The sequence below is a fragment of the Chionomys nivalis genome, chromosome 7 (assembly GCF_950005125.1).
Source record: "Chionomys nivalis chromosome 7, mChiNiv1.1, whole genome shotgun sequence".
In the NCBI taxonomy this organism is placed as follows: Eukaryota; Metazoa; Chordata; class Mammalia; order Rodentia; family Cricetidae; genus Chionomys; species Chionomys nivalis.
In genome coordinates, this window is record NC_080092.1 from 47,814,163 (window position 1) to 47,838,065 (window position 23,903).

Consider the following 23,903-nt stretch of genomic DNA (forward strand, 5'->3'; position numbering starts at 1 on the left):
TTGGGCCTTTTTTCTGCAATGGTGGGAATTCTTGGGCTTGGGGTGAACTTTAATTCTTAGACATCACTCCCATGGTTTTAGAGGAAATTACACTTCTTGCAAATCTATGGAGCCAGTCTTTCCGGTGGCACTGAGCTTATACATTTGTGTAGCACATATTCTTTTGTGAATACAGTTTGGAAAATTATGTTTAGCTTTGAGCTGGTCCTAGTAGATCAAACTATTTCCAGGGCACAGTGGGCTGGTGTCCACAGAGAGGGGGTTTTCACACAGTTACAAGTAAGTTCCACTAGCGTGTGTAGCTCTCCTTCCCTGGCTTCTCAATGCAGCTATGGCTTAAATCACCTGGGGGATATTTTCATAAATGATCAGAGGCTGGTGCTAGGTGATATTGTTCATGCTTATGCACAAGACTCTGGGCCTATCTCCAGCATATAAGAAGGAAAAGGATCACCAGGTTCCATTCTAGTGCACCAAAATAACAACTAGGGGCCCAAGCCTAGGCATCAGTTGGAAGATCTCTAGGTCACGGAGTGTATGCCAGGGCAGACAACCACTGGTGGACTGGGAAGATCTTCATCTCTAGGGGAAAATGGATGCAATTAGATCCTTTCTCTGCTTTTTCCCTTTTAAACCCACATACATAAAGGCTAGAGAGATGGCTCCATTGTTAAGAGCACTAGATCCTCTTCCAAAGGACACAGCTTTGATTCCCAGCACCCACATGGCAGATCCTAACCATCTGTCTTTCCAGTATTAGGGGATCCAGTGTCCTCTACTGGGTTCTTCAGGCACTGCATTCGCATGGTGTAGACATATATGCCAGCAAAACACCTATACACAGAACATAAAAAATTAAAAACACAAAGTAATTTCTCTTTTTGGATACACTAGGGAAAACTCAAAGAAAGACAAAAACAAGAGGTAAGTGATAGCACAAATCTTATTGAGAGCTCTCTCTCTCTCTCTTTCTCTCTTTCTCTCTTTCTCTCTCTCTCTCTCTCTCTCTCTCTCTCTCTCTCTCTCTCTCACACACACACACACACACAGCACATTCTAGTGCTGAGAATTGGAAAAGGGCTCCACGTATGGTCGACAAGCACTGTACCACTGAGCTACTGCCCAATCCCTTTCTCTGCATCTTCAAATATTCTAACTTATATGAGCCTAGAGAGGTGATATAAACCATAAAAGAAAGCTAGTTCATTAACCAGTATTCTTGCCCCTTTAAGATCCCTTGAGATCCTAAGGTCTGGGGTCATGGATCAGGCGTAGAGAGCCTATCTAGCAAGTTCAATCCCTGAACCACACAGTATATTCACTGGGATTGTTGGTACATGTTTGTAACCTCAGCTTCTCCAGAGGCTGAGACAGTCCTGAGTTTAAGGCCTACGTGGGCAACTAAGCTAGATATAGATGGAAGTTTCTGTCCTGCCCAGTCTCACAGCTGTTCAGTCTTAGATAAACACACAGAGGCTTATATTAATTATAAACTGCTTGGCCTATTGCTCAGGCTTGTTACTAACTACATCTTACAACTTAAATTAACACATAATTCTTATCTATGTTTAGCCATATGGCTTGTACCTTTTCTCAGTAAGGCATTCTCATCTTGTTTCCTCTGTGTTTGGCTGACAGCTGCGTCTCTGCCTTTCTTCTTCCCAGAATTCTCCTATACTATACTTCCTGCCTGGCTCCTGGCCATCAGCATTTTATTAAACCAATATTTACAGTGCATAAGAGCATTATCCCATCACAGCTAGACCTTGTATCAAAAAAAAAAATAGGAAGAAGGCTAAGGATACATGACTAAGTGTTAAAGTGCAGCCTACAGTGCTGAAAGCCTTGGTTTCAGAGGAGAGGAGCTCTTTCAGGTTCAGAGGTCGGGTCTGAACTAAAAACTTGCATTGGCCAAGCGGGGAGCTAAGCACAACTTTGAGAAGCCTTGGAAAGGAGTGATATTCTGCTTTACTCAAGGACTGGAGTCTTTGTTCCCAGGATAGTCTTAGGCAGGCATGCAGCAGCACCCACAAACTTAATAGAAATGTCAATTCTTGGTCCCCACCTCAGCTCCCCTGGGAAAGAAGTTTTAGGAAGCGTTCTAAGCTCACAGGCTTTCCAGGTCATTCGGATGTATGGTGATATTTGCTAGCTGGGCTCCATGAAGAAGGGAATCCCTGCCTTTCCTTCTCATAGGATCCCACCACCATCAAGCAAGTCCTTTTATCTTGTGAATTTACAACTGACAGGAGAACTATAGTGACCCACGTAAATAATCTCACCTGCTGCCAGATAATCTCCCACACCACTTGTGCTAATATCTCACAAGTCTCAGTGATTTGTGTCTAACTAAACAAAGACAACCTGCATTAAAACATTAGAGTATGTAATCTGAGGTGGTTGTCTCCAGGGAGTCACCTCCATGGCTTTTGTTTAGGAGACACTCCAAGGCAGATGTAAGAGGGAACCATTCAAGGGATGTGTCCTGATCATAGGGTTTGGGCTTGAAGGAGCTGGAGTTGGGCTGCCTAGCATTCTGTGACCGGGTAGAAAGCAGAAATGGCTTTCTTCTGCATTGTTTTAAAATCAGAAATCAGAGAAAAATTAGGGAGACTCAGCTATTGATTGCGGTGGTTTATTTCGTACATGTCAACTTGACCGGATTGTGGGATTGTTGCATAAATCGCTAGTAAGACATTATTTTTGGTATTTTCCAGCAGAAATTAGCATTTAAATTGGTGATCTGATTTTATGAAGCAGATGGCCCTCCCCATGTGTGTGTGCCTCATCCAATCTGTTGAGGGCCTAAAGAGAACAAGAGGTAGATGGAGGTGGAGTTAATACTGTCTGACTGCATGAGCTAGGACATTGATCATCCATCCTCGGCACACCCGTGCTCAGGCCTGAGCTCCTCCTTGCATCCACCCCACTGACTCTGCATGTCTCAGGCCCTTCTATGACACTGACTCTCTTTGGTTTTCAGATGGCAGATGGTGGGTTCATTTCAATGGTAAACTCTGACTGGTGCGGGAAGGTAAAGGACAGGGACGAATTTTGTCCTGTTCATTCCCTCCGATGGCCCATAGCGACGAAGGAGGCACAGGCAGAAATCTGTAGGGAAGTAAGAAGAAAGCTGGGAGTCCCAAAACAGGAAACTTCAGGCATTATTTTTTAAGCCGTAGGGCTGGAGAGGTTTTGAGTGGGAGTTCCAGAGAGTCAGCCCTGAGAATCTGGAAAGTTGCCAACGGCATCCTTGAGGTGTGGGAATGGGGTGAGTACGGAATTTGAGAATTTCCTCTGTGAAATTCCTCTCTGCAAGTTAGTAGGACTGAGAGTGGCTTTGCTGAATCGCCAAGTGCATTTGTAAACAACCTTTAAAACATTTTATACCTGGGTGGTGGTGGCTCATGCCTTTAATCCCAGCACTCAGGAGGCAGAGACAGGCGGATCTCTGTGAGTTCGAGGCCAGCCTTATCTAAAAGAGCTAGTTTCTAGGACAGGCTCCAAAGCTATAGAGAAACACTGTCTCAAAAAACCAAACCAAACCAAACCAACCAACAAAGACCTACAACATTTTATGACTTGTATAGGAAAGTAAGTTGAAAAAATATCGGGCTGGAGAGGTGGCTCAGTGGCTAAGAGCCCTGGCTGCCCTTGCAGAGGACCCAGGTTTAGTTCCCAGTGCTCACAGCAGATGTCTTCAACTCCCAGATTATCTGATGCTCTCTTCTGGTCTCCATGGACACTCACACACATGGTATATACTCTCACATACATAATACATAAGTAACAATAAAAATAAATTTTACAAGAATAATAATGCTTCTCTATTCTATGAAAAATGAGTAGGCATAAAATCTACATAGAATTTCTTGGTAGGGTGAAGCACGATTAATAAAAACTCAAGGTCAGAAATTGGGGTTCAAACTGAAGAAGATCTTAAAAGCAAAACAGCCAGTCACTGGCTCTTACCTCGACCTCAGTCTGAAATGCCCATCCTGCCTCCAAGAATCTCAGAATGACACAGTGTCTGAGTGCTGTCTCCCCCTATCTTATATTCCTCTCTCTCGGGCTGGGAGATGCACCACCAGATTTCTATGGCGACGGGTGTGGCTACTGTGATTAAAGGTGTGTGTTACCATAACCTGGTCTGTAAGACTGACCAGTGGGACTGTTTTACTCTCTGATCTTCAGGCTGTCTTTATTTATTAAAATACAATTGAAATGCCACTACAGTAGGGTTCATGGAGAGATTGCATGTGTTTGGTGTGGTTCTCAACACTCGGAAAATTTTTCATTGTGGATAACTTGGTAAGAGAAGCATTATAAATCTACCCAACCTATAGATAATGGATTACCCAGAAGTCAAGCTACCGTCCCTTTGGTTGAGCTGTCAGTCCTTGCTTTATATAAGCTGATTCTCATGCCTGGGTGTCTAAAAGGTGGAGTATGTCTGCATTTTGGAAAAATATGGGTTCAAGGAAGTCTCCTCACCCGCAGGGCAGGATTTGTTGGCCTCTGTAGGAAGCATTGTGCTGGTTGTGTTAATGTAAATACGGCACAGGACTTAAGAGCCCACACAGAGGGCTGGAACTGGAGACCAAAGAGGATTAGAAAACAAACATATTTAGGGTTTTATTTAATGCAACGTATTACCCATATCTAAAGTATGCCATTTGATAGATTCTGGAATGTTTATATGTTCAAAAACCAGCTATATAGTGCACACATCTCAATACCTCAAAATTCTTTGTGCTAATATCTCACTTTTGCTCTTCCTGACTGCCTTTTGCCCCCAGACACACAAAGTTATCTGCCTTTCTGGACCATTGCCATCTTCTATAATTTAGTGCAAAGTGAGATCAAGCATGATCCTGAGTGCTGACTTCTCTCATTTAGGGAAATAACCTTGAGACTTGTCTGTGTTATTGTATCTCAAAGTCCATCTCTTTGTATATCTGGGCAGTACACCATCATTTCAGTTAACCATACATTTTAGCATTTCATCTGTCCATTAATGAGCATGTGGAATATTTCTATCTCTTAGGGAATGTATTTTTATTACATACAAGCTTTTAAAATTACATTTCTGTGTTTACTTATGTGTGCATATGCGTGTGTGCATACCTGTGGAAGTTAGGTGATGACTTGTGGGTTTCAGTTCATTCCTTCGGTCATGTGGATCACAAGAATTGAACTTGGGTCTTAAGACTTTGTAGCAAGTGATTTTATTATGCACTGAACTGTCTCTGTAGCCTTGTATACAAGCTTTTTATAGCATACATTTTAATATATTTTAGAGAGATGCAGAGGAGTAGAATATCTGTATTATAGTATATATATGTTTATTAACAAAAAATTCTGCCTAACTGTATCCCCAATGGCCTTTTATATTCCAGCCAGCAGCAAACAAGAGTTCTAGTCAGCTCTGCTTCCTTGTCCACTGTTCTATTGTTATTCTCGCTTATTTTAGTCATTCTAATACCGTGTGGTAGCATCTCACTATGAAACTGACTTTTATTTCCTGAAGATTAAGTGGTTTTGAACTTTTTTTTTATTATTTTTAGTTTTCATACATGTATACAATGTGTTTTTTGGTCACTTTCATACCAAATTACTCTCTCTCAATCCCTTCACATCCCCCACAGAATCCTTTCTTCTTCCCAACAAGTCCCTTCTCCTATTTACATGCTTTTATTTTTATGATCTGGGTTCCTTGCATGAACATGGGGTTCTAAAATGGAGCAAGGACCACTACATCACTGAAGAAAATGATTCTTCCTCCTAAGCAGGCAGTGACTCTTCAAGGATGGGTAGGACTTCACAAGCCTTTTGTTGGCCATAAGGGGATGTTGATGACCCCACAGCATCTGTGAGTTCCTGGGTACAACCGCTGTGTCATGTCAGAAAGCAGTGTCTAGTGTCTGTCCTTGTTCTTACATTTGTTCCACCCAACCTTCCATAATGTTCAGCGTTGAGCAAAATTTTGTCTCCCACTTGATGTGCATATATCTTCTTTTGTAAAGTATCTATTCAATTATTACTCTCTCCCCATTTTGGCAAGGCTGTTTTGGCTTTTTACATTTTAGAATTGTTTATGTACTCTGGGGAAAGTCCAGAGTCAAAGTCCTTTGCATTCTCCTTCTCTCCCTGGTCCTTTGTATGGGGATTTTCCCTAATTGACTTTTATGCTCAGAAGTGATTAATAGAGTGGAAAGCTTCCCTGTGTTGACTTGTCCTGAAAAATGTGGAAACAAGAGGTTTTATCTTTCTAGAAGGATGAGCCGGGTCTGTGCTGTGATGCTTTGTGGAATGGCATTTCACGTCGAAGGTGGCACTTGGGTAAGATCAGGTCATCTTCTGATACATGCTGTATAACCCATCTAGTAATCTAATTTGGAGTAGAACTAGCCTTAATTTCTGTGGAGAGATAGGCAAGAAGGATGCTTGGCCTGCTGTGGCTGGAAGGTGATCTCATTTTCAGTCTTTGATGTACATGTTGCATGCTATTCTAAGATGAAATCGAAGAGACATTCACCAAGAGTAGTGAGGGGTTACTGCGTCTTCTGGGAATGGGCTTTACCTGTTCCTTCAGTTGGAGCTTATGCCCTCCCATTTGACACTGATTCCACCATCTCTTAACAGACCCAATAGACATAATATTATTGAAAATACTCCAGAAGTGTGTTTCTCTAAAGACAATAGTAATTGGTAACTTATGAAGGATATAGTAGGGATTTAGGAAGCTGAGTGGTCTAAGGAGAGCAGGCTCTTTCTAAAGGGAGGGCAATGCCCACTAGTCTCTTCTAGCATCTAATTTACAGTCCTCCATTCATAAAAAAAGGCTACTATAGGAAAAGAAGAAGTCTATTAGATAGTCATACCAACACTGTTCTGGAAAACGAAGGGTAACGACATAATGGTAGACTCTTCTCCTTCCCCTTCTCCTCCTCCTCCTTCTTTCTTTCTTCTTTCTTCTTTCATATATTACATTCTGACTGCAGTCCCCCCTCCTAGATCCACTCCTCTCTTTCCCTTCAGAAAAGGCCAGGCCTCCCAGGTATATCAACTAAACATGGAATATCAAGTTGCAAAAAGACTAGGCACATTCTCTTATATTAAAGCTGAACTAGGCATCTCAGTAGGAGGAAAGGGGTCCCAACTTTGCTTCGTAACAGCAGGTACACAAGACAACCCCTCATTTGTAGAAGTGGCCTCAGCCAAGAATGGCTCGGAACATATTGCTGCTCTTTTCCCAGGAGTCTGTGGTATTGTCGCTAACAGAGAGCCTCTAGTTCCACTCCATTCAAAAATTCAAAAAATAAATATCTTTGTTCTCATTAAAATGTAATATATGCTCATTATAAAACATTGGGAAACACATAAAAGTAAAACTATTTTAAAACCTGCTTGTATTTACTACCACAGTTAGTAATTTGGAGAATTTTCTTCCCAATCATTTTGTTATGCACACATTTATGTACATACATATATAACGATTTTGTGATATTTTCAACATTGCATATACTAATTATTGTATGAACAAAAGAATAATATATATTTGTAGGAAATTAGAAACTACAGAAAATATTGTTTTTATATGAAGCCATACAAATTGGATAAATTATCTTTACTTAGTGGATAAGATAATTGATTTGCTAGTCTATTTGTTTTATTTTTTTGTACATACCTTCTGTCTAGATTTTCTAGCATAGTACATGTGATAATAATGATAATCAAATACGGAAAGGTCATTTGTGATATATATTATCTACTGATAATTATTTCATTAGTCTACAGTTGAAAAAAAAACAGTAGTGCAGAGTGTAATGGCTATTCTTGGTTGTCAACTTGACCACATCTGTAAAACCCAAGCAGTTGTGAATTATACTCCCATGAAGGGCTTTTTTTTTTTTCTTAATTAAATCATTTGAAGAGGGAAGATACACCTTGAATCCAGATCTTTTGAGGTGGGAAAATACACCTTTAATCTGGATCACACCTTCTGCTGGCATCCTATAGAATGGAGATGGAAACAGATAACTTGCTCTTTCTTTACCTGCTTGCTCACATATATATGATACACACAAACATCCACACACATCCACACACCCTATCAGTTTTGTTTCTCTAGAGAATGCTGACTAACACACAGAGTATCTAATACATTTTTGGGTGTGTCTGAAAAGGGGGCCCCTGCAGTCCAGGCTTGGGTGGATCTCGGAACAGTCCTTCTCTCACAGTCCCCTTTTTCTGGGGTTACATTGAAAATTTAAAGAAAAAGAAAAACCTTACATAGTGGTTAGTCTTGGTTGTCCATTTGACACACCTGGGAGGAGGGACCCCAATAGAAGAATTGCCCCCTCCACATTGGCCTGTTCTGTGTTATGTTGGTTGATTGATGACTGGTACTGTGGGCAATGCTATCCCTAGGTAGGTGATCCTTAGTTATATAAGAAATCTGGCTGAGCACAAGTAGGAGAGGTAAGCCAGTAAACAATATTCCTCCACGACCTTTGCTTCAGTTCCTGCCTGTCTTGTCATCTAAAATCAAACATTTCTTCCACAAGTTGCCTTTGTTAATGGATTTATTCCAGCAATAGGATCTTAACTTAGGGCAGCTAGGGTTTGGTGGGAATTTCCAAACCACCACTATGCTCCTCTCCAGTGTGCCTCATCTTCAGCTTTGGTTTCCCAGTTTTCACACACTGCTCAGAACTCTAACCGTTCCTCTGAAGCAGCACAACCTTGTTCTCGCCTCTGTGCTCTCCATGGCCCCTCAATGACTTTTCTTCGTCCTTAGGATGAGGTCACGGTCTTTCATCATGGGACATGTGGTAATCCCTACCCATATGAAAAGATGGAGGGTTCCCGGCGTTCATACACACAAAAGCCTTGGAGAAGTGCCAGTGCACAGCAAGCATCAAAAATGACTGAGCGGTCATTGCACCTTCTGTGGCCTGCACGCTTTCTCTGTATTTTGTGGAATGCAGCTTTGGTTACCCCTGGATCTGAGTAACTAAGCTCCCGTCCCTGAAAAGGAAGATATTTTCCTTTGGTTTCCCTTTGGTCTGTTCTGAGTCATGTGTCTATAGTGACATATTAAGATCAGAGCTTGTGACAAGGAGATGCTGTGGACACAGGGCAGCAACAAGGACAACATACTACAAAGAACCAGATGTCTGTGCATCATGTCTTTCCTTCCCATCTTCTCTTGTTCTCCTTTGAAAAATATGCTTTTAATTTAGGAAAGCCTTATCTTCTCACTTTCTATCAACCACACTGGACAATTTCTTAGCCCCATAGCAGAGTGAGCTTCCAGGAAGTCTTCAGAACAAAATTCCCTTTTCCACCCAGCTCCTAAGCCAGGCGATTTTGTGTACATAATCACATAGCAAGCAAGGAAAATGTAGTCTACCATCAATAAACACCTTCATTTCTTCCGCCCAGCCTCTCTCCTTTTCAGGCTTTCTCTAGAATAAGAAGCCATATGACGATTTCTAAATGCAACCATGACTGTTAGCTTCCAAATTACTACAACACTCAAGTTTCTTCCAGTCCCTAATTCAGGGTTTTCTTAGGCTAGACGGCCATGCCAGGGAAGGGGACACACTCCCTCCACTCTCTCTTCTGTCAGAATACTCTCCCCCGCTTCCATGTTCAGCAGGCTGCCCCTGGGAGTTGCACTGTCTGCGATGTCATAGCTGGTTAACCGCAGACAAACATCAGAATCTGGTTGTTTTCTAGGAAGCCAGACTTTCAACAATTTGCAAAAATGCAAAACAATTTTGAACTTCTGGCTAATTTGCTTTTTGAAATTGGAGTCATTTCCAGAAGACTATTTTATTCATGTTAACCCGTCATTGCTGCATTGTTATGGTAAAATGAACTAATAAATACATGTTTCTTTTCGCTTGTCTTTATTGGCAGATCAAAATCATACATCCTTATGTGGTACAGTGGAATGTGGAATACCCTAGTACATTTACATTATACATTGTGTGTTGACAAAAGGGTGCTTCAGTTTTCTGTCATCACAAACATTATCCATTTCTTTGGGACGAGGACATTTAAAACCTTCTCTTGAAGCTATTTTGAATTATGCATTACAATATTGCTAACTATAATCACACTTCTGTGTAATAGAACACCAGACAGACTTGTTCCTCCCATCTGGTTGTGACTTTTATAAATAAAATTTAAATGTTCTGCATTTTAATCTTGAATATTAATAATTGTATACAGTGTGTGCTAAAGAAGCGAAAGCTCAATATGGTCTTTAATACTCTTTAGGAGTATAACAAAGTCCTGAAACAAAACAATACGACAACAGTTTTGTTGAAAGACTCTGGGCTTCAAGATACACATGGGCCAACTTTGGACTAATGGAAGCAACTCCAGTCGCACAGGTATGCAGGTTTTCATTCTTCTGTGTGGCAGGACTCTGCTGTTGTAAGCGCTGAGATGTCCCTGGAGACATGTCTCAAAATCCCAGATAGGGAAGTGAGGGCTCAGCGACAGAGTCAGGAAGCAGAGCTTTGTGTAGTCCTAGCTTGCAACAATTTATGTGCTCATATCTCTGCACTACATGGACATTGAACACTCATCAGAAATTTGCTTCTCAGGAGTACATTCTGCCTGCAGATCTTCTAATCTGTTTTGAAAGTTCTGGTTTCCACTTCCCCCTTCTCCTATCATTTAAAGTTCACCCTGTGATGGATGAGCATGGTGGGAAGTCTCTGAACGGTTTAGCCCTATCTTTTCAATGATCTGCCTGGGCTTCCCCCTTCCTCCCCCCAAGTGTGGAAAGGTTTTTCTCTCTGTTTTGTATAACTACATATGTTCCTTTCATATCTTATGTGTTCTTTACTCTGTGACTTATTGTGAAACGTCAGGCTTCCCTAGTATGACTCATTGGTACTCAATAGTCAGGTTTTAAATGTTAAAAACAAACCTTTCTCTCTTTCTACTGTGAGACTCTTGAAAGTACATGAAAGTCTCTGCACTTTGGGACTGAAAGGGTCTATTTTGACAGTCAAGTTTGCAAGGACTTCATGGTCTCAGTCTTCGTTTTCTCCAAGGGAAGAGTAAAGGATAGTACAGCTGTGCTTGGCCCAGTTTGGAGGGAGATGGACAAAGGAAGAAAAGGACAATACTATAGTTTAAAGTCATCACCTTTTGGTAGGGAATATTTTAACATGACCCCACAGAATCTACTGTATGCATGTCATGTTCACTGTCTTCTCTAGACTCCCGGGATAGAACTGAAGATTAGGTACTCTTTCATGGGTTATTTTCTCAACAATTGAAGGATGCCCCTCTACAAAATATCTGCTCAGTGTGGGTTCGCAACTGTCCCCCTTTTCATTCTCTGAAACATCCTCAGGGATGCATGCTCGCAGTTGTTTTTTGAGTAAGTGATGCAGGTGTCCCCTCCTGTGGTACCAAGGAGAGACACTTGACACAATGTGTAGTAGATTTTATTTCCCAAAGGCAGGTAAAGCAATCGCTTCCACCAACACGTTTTCCTTGAGTAACCCTTCTATGCTTCCTTCACGCCATAGCCTGTGTTCTGTGACCACAACTCACCAGTGTGTGACTCACGGAGAATATTATGTGACTTCTGAGGGCACATCATGTAAAGGGACAGACGTACTGCCAGGTTCATCTCACCTGCCTGCTCCCTCACTGCACACTTGCCATCAGAACACAGCTGCCAGGCTATGAGGAAGCCTTTGTGCAGAGGACCCTGGTCAGCAGACTTGATGGTAAGTCCCTGTTGGTGGTTTACCTGACAGCTAGCCCTAACAGCTAGACAGGTGAGAGAGGAAGGCTTTACCATTCTTCCCGTCCTTCACCATCTGCCATAAAGGGATGCAGAGCAGAATCACGATAACAATAACAGGCAGCTGCCACTAATTTTAGGACATTTAAGGGCTTGGGATGTAGTTCAGGGGTAACATCCTTGTCTGACATGTGGCCTTGGTTTCGCTCCTCAGTGCAAAAAGAGGGGGGTGGAGATTTTGATTTGAAATCATGGGAAATGGGCACACGAAGTGAGTCATAGAGGCTTTTGTACTTCCGTCCAGCAATTTTGAAATTTAGAGACAAAACTTGAGTCAGTTAGCCATAAGTCCTGGCCAGGAAAGGTGGCTGAGGCTTAATTACTGAAGATATCATTTCAGTTTAGCATAACCATCTGAGAAAAGAACCATATGCAAGAAAATTTGGAAATTTGCGGAGTTGGGGAAACAAGGGTGCTTGGCCTGGAAGTGGGAGGAAGGATGCTGTCATGGGTTGAGTGGAGGAAAGTTCTAGCATTTATGAGACTTTATGCCTACTGTCTTCTGAGCAGTTTTTTATAGCCTATGTTAATAATAAATAGTGATAAAATGCTCATTATTTGCCTCAACTAATTTGAGTAATATTTTTTTTATTATTTCTTGCCGTCAAAGGACTCCTGAATAAGACATTTAGTAAAGTTGGGATAAAATTGGATGAACCTCTGGACGTAGTAAATCAACTGCAGAGAACTTTGTCTGCCTTTAAAATACTCTGAGGGTTTTGTTCTAGTAACAGAAGGCGTCATTGCCTCTGTAAATTCCCAGCCCTTATCCCAAAGCACAGAGTGCCAACCACCGCGGTCATCAGTGCTATTTGCTCCATGTTTTCCATTCCCTGTCTTCCTGGACACAGTAGAATCTATGTCTTGGCTCTGCTATGGTGAGGTAGGACCATCTAGCCAGCCCTAGACAAGAAGACACGAGTAGAAATGAGACGCGTCTAACTAGATTGCCACTTAATAGTCATTGCTAGACCTTCTAGTTTTTTCCTTTGCCCTGTGACAAGAAATGGTGTTGGTAGTGGCTGCCCCATCTATTTCTGGGCTCTGATTAAGGCTGAGAAAGCACCACAGAAGTCCAGCAGCAGAGTGGGGTGAAAATAATCCAGTGGTGTTGGCAGTAAGTTTAGGCAATACCACTTCAGCATCGCCAGCCCTCTGGGGAGTCTTCTAACACACTATGACTGGAATTCTCCAAGAATCCCTCCTGGGATGTCCTTTCTCCCTTCACAATGGCTGCCCCTCTACTTCCTAAGAAACACAAGAGGAACAGGTCTGATGGTTCCCAGCTCTCCTTCTATGCCTGTGTCTACATCCACATCCCTGGCCTTCTTTCTGAATCTCACACATATGTCATACGTGGGTGATCCTGAAGCTTCCCATGTAGCCTTACAAGGCTGTCTTGAAGAGACAACAGTTTCTCGTATATTAAACTCTCTATGGGTAGCTGGCACACCGAGCCTCAGTTTCCTCTCCATCTCTCGAACACTTGTCTCTTCAAAGCTCATTTTCGTTTTGATTTGTTCACTGAAGTTGGTTCCCTAAAATCATCCTGCTACATAAACCAAGGTCACCCTGGACCCCAGAACTAAAAGCCACTCTTGTCATGTGGTCATACACGTTCAAAACTGATACAGGAAAAGTCAAAATGGCATGCTTCTCAATATTGAACATATATAAAGTCACGTGGGAGTCTTGTTTCATACAAATCCTTGGGCCCCACCACCAGGAATTTTGATGAGAAAGGCTGGCATGTGTTCTAGGTGTACACCTTCTGTTGTGGACCTGAGGATACTGATGGGCCCCACTTAGAGGAACAATGGGGTTTTGTTTTCTAAAAGTCTAAAATGGAGTCCCATATGTGGGCCAATGTCCTTTATGGAGAAAAGAACGTCTTTGCCTTGACTGATATGAGAGACTCATGGAAATATCTCTCTATAGGACCCAAAGGAGAGACTTCAAAAGCCACTAATGGAGAATAAGAGTTTAAGACTCTTGTCTGTTGCAGCTGCTACCACTGTAAATTAGATTTGGAATTGGGATTAAGGCTGGAAGTTAAATGACCAAAACAGCACCTTCTCCTTGTGTTTCTAAACCACAGCTAAGGTCACTTTCTAAGACTGAGTGATAGACTGAGTTCAAGGACGGGCTGGGAAACGTAGTGAGATCCTTTCTCAAAATGAAAATGAAAAAGGTATGGGGGCTGTGACATGGTGTGACCCCGTTGGCTTAGCATTAGAATGAACCTTAGTTCGGCGTCCAGTACAGCCAGTGACAATGACATAAAATTTAAGTCAAACGAAAGAGATTTTCTTTCCCTCAAAATCTTATTCAATATCACCGTTCTTGGCTTCCATCATTTTGGTACAAGGGGCAGATATGCTGACAAGATGAAGATACTGTCTAGTTAGCATTATGAGCTCTCTCTCTCTCTCTCTCTCTCTTTCTCTCTCTTTCTCTCTCTCTGTTTCTCACTACCCTTCCACTCTCCCCTCCACTAATCACCATTTCCTGAAAAGTTTTAGGCAAGCTATAGAAACAGAGAGGAATGTGATAAAAGGCATTTTAGAGCAATTGGCTTATAGAGTCTCTGGTTTTGGTTTAAATAAGAGAACTGAGCTTTAAAGAGTCTCAGGGATGTAATCCTAGCACTCAGGAAGTCCAGACAGGAAGATTCCAAGTTCAGTCAGTGGGCTACTGGTGAGTTCCATGCTTGTCTTCCTTGGGCCACAGCATGACACTGCAATGAAAGGAAGGAAACAATGGAGGCAGGAAGGAAGGAAGGAAGGAACAAAGGAAGGAAGGAAGGAACAAAGGAAGGAAGGAAGGAAGGAAGGAAGGAAGGAAGGAAGGAAGGAAGGAAGGAAGAATGGAAGGAAGGGAGGGAGGTCAGTCTTTGACTGTGTTTTTAATTGTATTCCATATTGTTTTTGTTTGTTCCATTAGGGAGGTCTCCTGAGAGTTTCTTTCGAGGACTATCTATTAGTATAACTCAGCCATTATTTGTAAGCATTAAGGTTAAATTTTATTTTTTTAAAAAATCCTCCAATCAGGAAATTTGTCTTCATCATTTTTTCTCAATGATGAACATAGACTCCAAGTATTTCTATATGTGTGATGTGCCGGGGCATGTGTGTATACTTGCTATGAGTAGGCCTGCGCTGGAGAGACTGGCTTAGAAAGGAATAAATTACAGTGATGAGCTCAGTGGTGAGTGCCATGATGTGTGAATGTATTCTGGAGTATGTGTTGTCATGTGTAGGGAAAGTTACCAATGCTGTGCTGACTTCAGGAGAAAAACTTGGAAATAGAGAATAAGAGGACTTTCTTGCAGGATTGCAGGTTGACACTATGGGCACCGTGAATGATAACTAAATGCCCTATCATCAATGAGGTATGGCCTTAGCCAATTAAGTAATCAATTAGTTAATTGATTAATTTTTACTCACTATTGAGATGACTTAGGTTGAGATGCCTCAGGTAGCTCAGGCTGGCCTTGAACTCACTTCTGATCCTCTTGACCCAGCTTTCTGAGTACTTGAGGTTTGTTGACCTGTACCACGAGGTCTGGCTGAGGATTTTAAAATATCAGCTCAGTGTCTCCAATAAGGATTTGATTACAGGAGCATTGGAGGGTTGGGAAGAGAGTATGCTGAACCGTGGGTTCTAGAAACTACAGAGCCGCTGCCTCGTGGGGTAGAATAAATGATCTCCCAGGCAGAATTTTATTTGTTCAGCCTGTTTCTAGGTTCTGGTGATCAACAAATAACCTTAGCAACAACGTGAGCGTAGGCCAAAGAAAATAATATCAAAGCCACATCCAGAGAAAGAGAGCCTGGAATAAAACTGCAAATCTGAATCAGTTTTCATGGTGCAGGTTTTTGATGTTCTGGGTTAAGTGTCATGGATCCTTAGCCACCTTTAATCTGTTCAGCCATGGTAAACTAATGCGAAAATAAAACTGAGACCCGATATCTAAGAATAATGGCGCTGGAGGAGATGTGTTTAGACAGCACTGGAAAATTTAGCTCTGCTTTCAGGTGACACAGAGCCCTGGGTTTACCTCTCTGCATGCCTTTTTCCCATCTTATAAAAAAGCTTGTTTTGTATACTATATCATAGGACAGTTGTACATCTGCACCTCAGTGATTTCCATGAACTTATGTAGTTCCACAGACACCACCAAAACATAAATTTGATTTGTTGGTTTTTTGAGACAACATTTTGGTATGTAGGCCAGGTTGGCATCAAACACATAATCCTCTTGCGTCATTCTCCCGAGTTCTGGGATTAGAGATGTGTACCATTAAGCTTGGTCATATCTGCTTTGAGAACATCTCATCACACCTAAAGTTCGCTAGCAACTGTCTGTGGTCAATCCCTGCTCCTTCTCCTGACCACAGTGATCTCCCGTATCCTTCCTTGCTTTTTGGCATGACCTTGGTTTTAACTCTATAAGCATGCAGCTACTTTAAGACACACAGGTTATGTTGAAACACCTTTATTCTTTTGATCCATAAATATCGGTTACTGACAAAAGTGGAAAAAAATCCTTAAGACTAAATCTCACTAAAGCAATCTCTGTGTACAGTACATGTAGGGTGTGCTTTGACAGCAAAGGAGAATGATGAGATTTGTACAGAAGCAGTAATGGGGGCACTGCTCATTGGGAAGGGTCCATGTGAGTGATGGAGAAACTGCAGAGGTACGGATAGAAAGGTACTTTTCATAATGCTTCCATATAATAAACATAGAATCCATAAATCCAGCTAACGAGTAAAAATGTTCCTCAACCCCCCCCTTAGGAAATTGTGTCCCCAACTAAAAATGTTACAGTAAGAATTTCCTTTTATTAGAGAATTTCAAGAATTCCTTACTACAAAATGTCTAGTTGAGTTTACAGGACTAGAGATGTCTTTGGCCACTACAAAGCAAATGAATGGGTCCTCTTGATGGAGTGGCATTTGAGTTTGAGGGTCGTCGGAGGGCTGGCAGCAGAGCTGAGCAGGGTCTTCTCCTCCCACATGAGGGAGGCTGTCAAGCAAACACACAGCATTATTTTTCTGAATGATGGAAGGTTAATGTGTTTGCGATTTACAAGACGGGTTAGATGACAGGGACTTGGAATTTCCATTGGTGCTTCACAAGCCTTCATGGGGAGGAGGATAGTATCACAAAGAGGGGCCACAAAGATACTGGGATGGGGTGAGAACCCGTCTCCCAGCAGCCCAGGTGGTGATGCCTCGTCCTCTCCAGTTGGGATGGAGTTTCAGCATCCCGACGTGATCTTCAGGATGCATTCTGTGGCATGGGATATAATGGCACCCCTTGTCACACAGAGCCTCTGCCAAGTGTGCTCCTTTGAGACATGGAACGAATATCTCATCTGACCTTAAATACGAACTCTGTGCCCAAATGTCACGACAGACATCTAGACCCTTTTCTTTTTGGCCTGTCCCCTCTCTGAAAGTAGAGTTACCTCCCTCCAGCTATGAGGACATTAAAAATGAAAACTCCGAACTCAGAATTTCACAGCAACAGACACCCAGGTGGTTTGGGTATGTTTATATGAGAGGCTTCTGAGACACACAGTTGGCAACCTGTTGAGTGGTCAGGCCTTAACTTTCAGAAACAAGAGTATCCATGTGTGGCCGAGCCCATTGTTTCCTTTCACCCAGCATCTGGCGAGGAGTCTGGTGGCCATCTAGGGCTTCTGAGGATGCTGCCACAGGGCAGGCAGAGTGTGATGGGTGCAGCTCAGTTGAAGTGGGGACGAATGTAGAAAAGGGAAAGGGTGGAGAATGAAAACCCTAGAGCTGAATGAAACTTTGGGGGCTCATCTAGTCAAAACCCCTCATTTTATTGGTGGGGAAACTGAGGCACTGAACTGGAATGTGACTTGCCCATTAGTCACATGGCAAGATGGAGACAAAAGCCAGACCTAGAAGCCATGTTTCTGGAACCTCAATCCTCTCTCTCTCTCTCTCTCTCTCTCTCTCTCTCTCTCCTCTTTCATATGCCACTTTCCAAAATCAAAGAGAGGGATCAGAAAGATTTGTCTTTCATGTTAAACCTAGCATCAAAATGCATCACTTATAAAAATAACTCCTACGTCCTGAAAATACTTCGTTAAAGCACAGCAAGCCTCCTGGAAACATTTCACAGTTCCTCAGATTCAGAGAGGATGGCAGGGGGATGTGTGTGGGAGCTAAAGGGCCGGCTCCTCTCAGAGCAGGCGCCTTCTAGGGCCCAAGTGATGGGCAGCCCTTTCAAACTATGGTATTGGGTCCAGTCCACAGACATCTGTGGAAGGAATGAGAGATGAAGCAGGTGACAGCTCAAAGCTCTCCAAAGACAATGGGTTGAGTTTGGTGGCAGAGATGTTGGGATGACTGCTTCTCCATCCTTGGAGACTTACAAGTCATGTCTTTGGATGAAGGGAAAGCTGTGATGTTCACTAGAAGAAGAATGTTGGAACAAAAGCAAGAGCTACAGGCATCAAAGGGGATGGATCTTTGGCCAGCGCAGAAGACTCTGGACGAGTAGCAGTCTGAGTCAAGAGCTTCTTGAATCTGGTAGCTGCAGGAATCAAAGCTGATCTTTTGGCCATGGTACCTCTGATCAAGCAGCTCTCTCCCTTCCCTTTCGGAGATCAGAGGGATGTGGGGGGGAGCCCCACAGCTTCACACCTGGGGCATCATTTCCCATGTGAGGAAGTGTAACAAGCCAACGAGGCAAACGAAGGACTCAGAGAACGCCAGAATCCTCCACAGTTTACATCAAGAACTCCAATTCTCAAAACTAGAGACTTCGGCAGGTCCAGGTGAAAGAAACTAGGACTGGAGGAAGGTCGATGAGTGGGGAGGGAAACGGCAGGAAGGCCAGAGGAAACTGGTATAGAAGGCTAAGAGTGAAAGTGGAAAGAAAGGGAGAGATTTTAGCTGGGGAAAGGCCTGGAGCTTCTTAAGGGAAACACATCTCCTAAGGTACTGGGGGGAATTCTGATGATCAAAGTCCAGTTAGGAGGTTAAGGAATTATTGGCAAGCTTTTGTGGCTCACGAATAGATGGAGTCATGAGTTCACTGGAGGAAGCGAGAAGGGAACGCTGGAAGGATAGGGGTGGTGAGAAGCCTTTAGGAAGAACACTTGGGGCAAGTAAGACCTAGACACATTCAGTCCAGGGCACTGGAGACATGCACGAAGAAGCAAAACAGACAGAGGGAAAGCTTGAGTTTCCTTTGCTTGGGAGATGAGTGTTTATCATGAGGGAGCCATGACCCTTCTATGTGTGACAGGGAACACCAGCCTGCTTGGGCTAGAAGCAGTGACATCTGGGTTCCAGCCCCAGACACTCTCAAGTGAGTTCATACAGCCAAAGAGCTAGCTGGTTCTGAAGTGATGGGTGAGTTGATGGGATCTAGTGATTTTCCCTTATCACCGAGGGATAAGCTCCACCAATCCCAATGGGTGCCTGAAACCACACAGTACAAGACTCTCTGTGTGTATTATGTTTTCTTCATATACATACACATACAATAAGGTTTAATTTGTAAATTAGGCACAGGAAGAGATTGACAGTAAAATAGGACAAGTTATATGAATATACTGTAATAAAAGCTATGTGATTGTGGACTCTCAAAAGAGTTAAGACAAATGTTAATATTTCTGGATCATGGTTGACTACAGGTAATTTAAATGAGTCATGCAAAACTGGAGGAGGGATCGTGTATTTCCATGTCGCAGTTAAGACACAGTTTTCCGGAGTTTGGAGTAGGGAACTGGATCAGACTAGTCTGTAGACTTCTGTCTCTGTGACTATGCCTCTCCTTCCAAGTATGAAGCCGAAGAAAAAGCCTTCGGCAGAAGCAAGCATTCTGACGTAACCAATGCCAGGTACTTTATACCAGAAGATGGTAAGGCAGGGATGAGAAATAATTTGAAATCAACTAATAAGTTTGATAAAACAACCCCTGAGACAGACAGACAGAGAGGAAGATAGATAGACAGACAGACGCTTTTGCCAGCGCCAAGGTGGGGAAAGAGCCTGGGGTAAGATCTTGTTCCCCAAGGGGTGGAGAATTAATTAGCTGTCTGGAAGATTCTCCAAGGGATGTCCAGACACCTGGGAGGGGATTCTCTCCTACCACAATCTCGACCTTTCTCCTCCCCACCAGCACACAGCCTTTAAAGGGGTTAGCTAAGCGTTAGAGAGTTACAGGGTGCTGGGCTAGGGCCAGTAGGACATGCCTTTGCTTCTGGAAGTGAGCCACTCTCTATTTGGATTGAGCTCTTCTCTTCCTGTGAGCTTTACCTTCTGCAACCAAAGCTCATAGACCCATGGGAACCAGCCCTTAAGAGGGTTTATGTGTTTGCAGGGAGGAAAAAGCAGGGACCAGAGAACTCCTGGCCCTATGGTCCCAGGGATACCCAGGCAGTGGGGAGGCTAAGGCCTGCCTTTGGAAACTCCAGCTTCCATCCTTCTGGGCTCTGAAGAACACTCCTGCTCTCACAGAAGGGACATTCTGGGGAAGGGTGTAGGAGAGCTTACAGCTCTTCAAAGCAGTGAGGGGAAGCAGCCCACGGACTTCTTCATGAAGAAGAAGTAGACTTGGCTAAATTAAAAATGACCAGAACAGATACAATTTTTTTTACCACCTTGTTTTTTAAGGGCAATATCCATGCAGAACTGAGGGGACATAAAATCTGACTTTAGGACATTGTTGTTGGAGTCTGGTAAGCGATGGTTCCGTTTCTTAGGTCACTCCACCAGCGGTCTTGGGCTGACTCTCCCCAGTCCCTTACAAGAAAGATGCCCTGGCCCTTGGGGGTGGGGATGGGGACGGTCTCCTCCTGATCTTTGGGGGAGCAGAATTGCTCTCACTTATAGTTTCCCAGTAGTTGGACACACATTGTCCACCTTTAGATTGGAGGCAAAGAGGGGGCTGAGGTGGGCTGGCAGTGGAGCTGCCAGGTGACCTTACCATGTGCCCAAGTGCCCCTGCAAGGAGGAGGGGTTGATGTGGCCCCAGAACAACATCCTGGGACACCATTATTCATTTGCATCTGTCAGTGGGTCTTAATTCCTTGGATCCACTGGTCTGAGGAAAGTAACTGAGCTGCAGGGGGTGAGGTGGGGAGGTAGGTGGGAGAGAGAACACAGGAAGAGAGAATGAGTTCTAAATAGATAAAGGCTGCGGAGTGGGCAAAAATGGTGGAAAGGCGTGCACAGGATCTGGCATGACCACGTCAGAGAGCTCCTGCGTGTTCACGGGCTAAGCTTCTTCTGTCTGGAAACTTCTTCCTCCATCCTGCCTGAGGCTTATGGGTGGGGGACAGACAGAGCCCTAGAAAATGGGAATGGTGAGCCCCTGAGATCCTGGGCATCACAGTGGCCCTCCCGACCCTAGCTCTCTGCCTACTGCAGGTGCCTCCTGGGAGCAGAGCTCGGGTGAAGAAGGCAGGCCTGAGAGGAGGTCCTAGTTCAGACCCAGTGGCCTGGAGGAAGTGGGGAGACGGCTGCCAAGGTACTTCTAAAGTCCTGGCAATCCATCGCTACTCCTCTCTGGGGGGCAAGAGCTAAAGCCCCAGGGAGGTTTGAGGAGAAACAGTGAAGGCTGGGAGAGCACAGCCCCCACAGTACAGAGGCAGGGGCAACCAAGCAGCTAAAGGAAGAGGACCCTTCCTGTTTTGGGGCTGCAGGGCTCAGCGAGGGAGGGACTGCTCGGTAGAGACCAGAGTTCCAGCAGGCAGAAGAGAATCGTATTGTGCTTATGGACACAGCAGCTCTCTGGCTGAGAGCGAGCAGGCAGTTTTTAGGCACTAAGAGATTTCTGTGATGCGGTTCTAGATACAGGAAGGAGACCGAGTAGCCTATTCGGTCAGCCCACTGACTGCACCCGCTGGCCGGCCGGCTGGCTGTTCAAACTCAGGCAGCTTCGGATTACCTTCGCGGGGAGGGTCCACTGGCTGGAAGAACCTGCGGTTGAGTCTCCTGAAGGGGTGGGGGCGGGGGCGGGGACTGAGGGAGTGGCGCAGGTGGTAGGAAAGACTGGAGCCTTACCACTCTTCTCATTTGGGGGAGGGTTCTACTGGGAGAGAAAGAGCTCTATAGCCTGGGTCTGTGCTTGTTGGACCAGGCATTTGGCGCCATGTCCCTGCGGGGTATGGCTTTTCTGGACAAAGGCAGCCCACCTCCAGTTCCAATAAGGGGAACTGGGGAGGGGAGGGAAGGAGAGCAAGGCTGGACTCTGTGCTCCTCATCCCTGCCCTGTTCTGCTCTGTCCTGCTCTCGCTCTGCCAAGCAGCCCGGCCACGCTGCCGGTCACACGGTCACTTCGGTCTTGCTGGCTGTGTAGCAGGTGTGATGGCCCGGGATATAGTGCAGTTGCTCCACCGTGTTGTGTCTGCGGGAGGCAAAAGCATGGCGCTTGGCTGCCGTCTGGCTCTGGCCCAGGGTGGCATAGGAGTTATTGGAGGCACTGGGATGGGAGTGCATCTTGGTCATGCGGTAGCGGTCCAGCACTGGCGTGGACACAAAGACGTCCGTATGCGAGATGGCCCGCGACAGCGTTTGCTCTGGGAAGGCCGTCCGCTCTGGGGACAGCAACGGGTCCTGGGAGTGCAGGCGCTCTGTCGAGAGCAGCTGTTCATCAGACAAGATTCGGTCATAGGGCATGCCAAATTCATCAGGCAAGCCCCGCTGTGGGGACAGGACCCTGTCCTGGGACATGGCCCTGATGGGCCTGCGTGGCCGTTCTCGAGGCAGCGGCTTCTGTTGTTGAGACATCTGGATTACATTGAGGGGGAGGGTGCCACGGGCTGCGAGGTCTGGAAGGTGCCTCCGCCTCATGTAATACTCATCAGCTTCCTTGTCAGCTGCAAGAAGACAGAGAGAAGGAAGTAGGGAGATGGGGCAGCCTCAGGGAGTAAGGTAGGTGTGTGTGTGTGGGGGGGTGCACACGCCTCTTCCTCAACCACAGACTTGGAGATCTTCAAGGATAACAGGACCAAAAGCCTTTTGTTAGTAGAGTAGGTGAGGGGTGGGGGCGGGGCTCAGACAGGTGACCTTAACTCCCTCCTCCACTGCACACACAAAGAAATCCTTAAGGGCTTGTGAACGGTGGGTGGGTTCTGATTCAGGGGCGCTAACTGCTTGCACCCCAGGGTCTGTATCTCCAGTGGGCCCTCAGATTTTGTTTCTTTTTTAGGAACCACCTTGGGGGGACAGTTAAATGACTTCCCCATCCAGCTCATAGTGGAGCTGATGGCAAGCCGAAGGCATTCCCGTGGCTTGCCTGCTGTGTCTACTGCATGTGGTTCTGAAGAAGAATGGTTCCTGGTTTTGCTAAAACAAAGAGGTAGAGTTGACGGCTTTCAGATGATATCTACAGTGCTACTTTATGAAAATTGGGCACGGAATCAGGTTTTGTTAGAATAAAATAGGATGTGCGTCTAGGAGGCATTTGTGGAAAGCTTCACTGGTAACCTAGGAACCTAGTAACACCTTCTCTGGAGTAACAACCAATGTACAGGAAATCAACACATGGGCATCCAGCCCCCACAGCCATATCATCAGCCTACACTTACTCCCTGTGCCCACCAGGCAGCAGGCTGTAGCAAAATTGTACGTGCTTAGATACCTGGAGCTCCTGTCCTTCTAGTATGTTCTTCCAGAATTGTACTATGGATCCTTGACTTTTTCCAGGCCTCCTCCAGACAGCTGTTGGGATTCATTGCCTAGTTGCTTGGCCCTCAGTGGGCTCAGGGTTGGTGTGGGGACTGTCCTGCCAACTGAACCCCATTCTTTCATTGCAGAGCATCCATCAGCCCTCTCAGATGCTCAGAGATGCTCTCACGTTGCCAAAGAAACTCAGCATTTCTCTGTAGATGGCTGAGATGGACTTAGGCTGAGCTTCTATCACGGTGAGTCACCCTGAAACTTGAAGTACATGCCCACTCAACTATAGAACACGCTAATTGAAGTTGGGCAACCATCAAACATGACTTATAGGACTGGAGATGTAGGTCAGGGGTCAAATGCTTGCCTAGCATATACAGGGC

General features: G+C 44.5%; 1 protein-coding gene across 4 annotated transcripts in view; it reads right to left on the minus strand.

Annotated features, from left to right (window-relative positions):
• Positions 1–9,959: 9,959 nt before the first annotated feature.
• Positions 9,960–23,903, minus strand: part of Shisa6 (shisa family member 6) — a 299,472-nt gene continuing 285,528 nt past the window's right edge. For all 4 annotated transcript variants that reach the window (XM_057774766.1, XM_057774768.1, XM_057774767.1 and 1 more), the window contains one exon: positions 9,960–22,718. In XM_057774766.1, the coding sequence (XP_057630749.1) occupies positions 22,165–22,718 (554 nt within the window). In that variant the 3' untranslated portion in view covers positions 9,960–22,164. The remainder of the gene's footprint in view (positions 22,719–23,903) is intronic.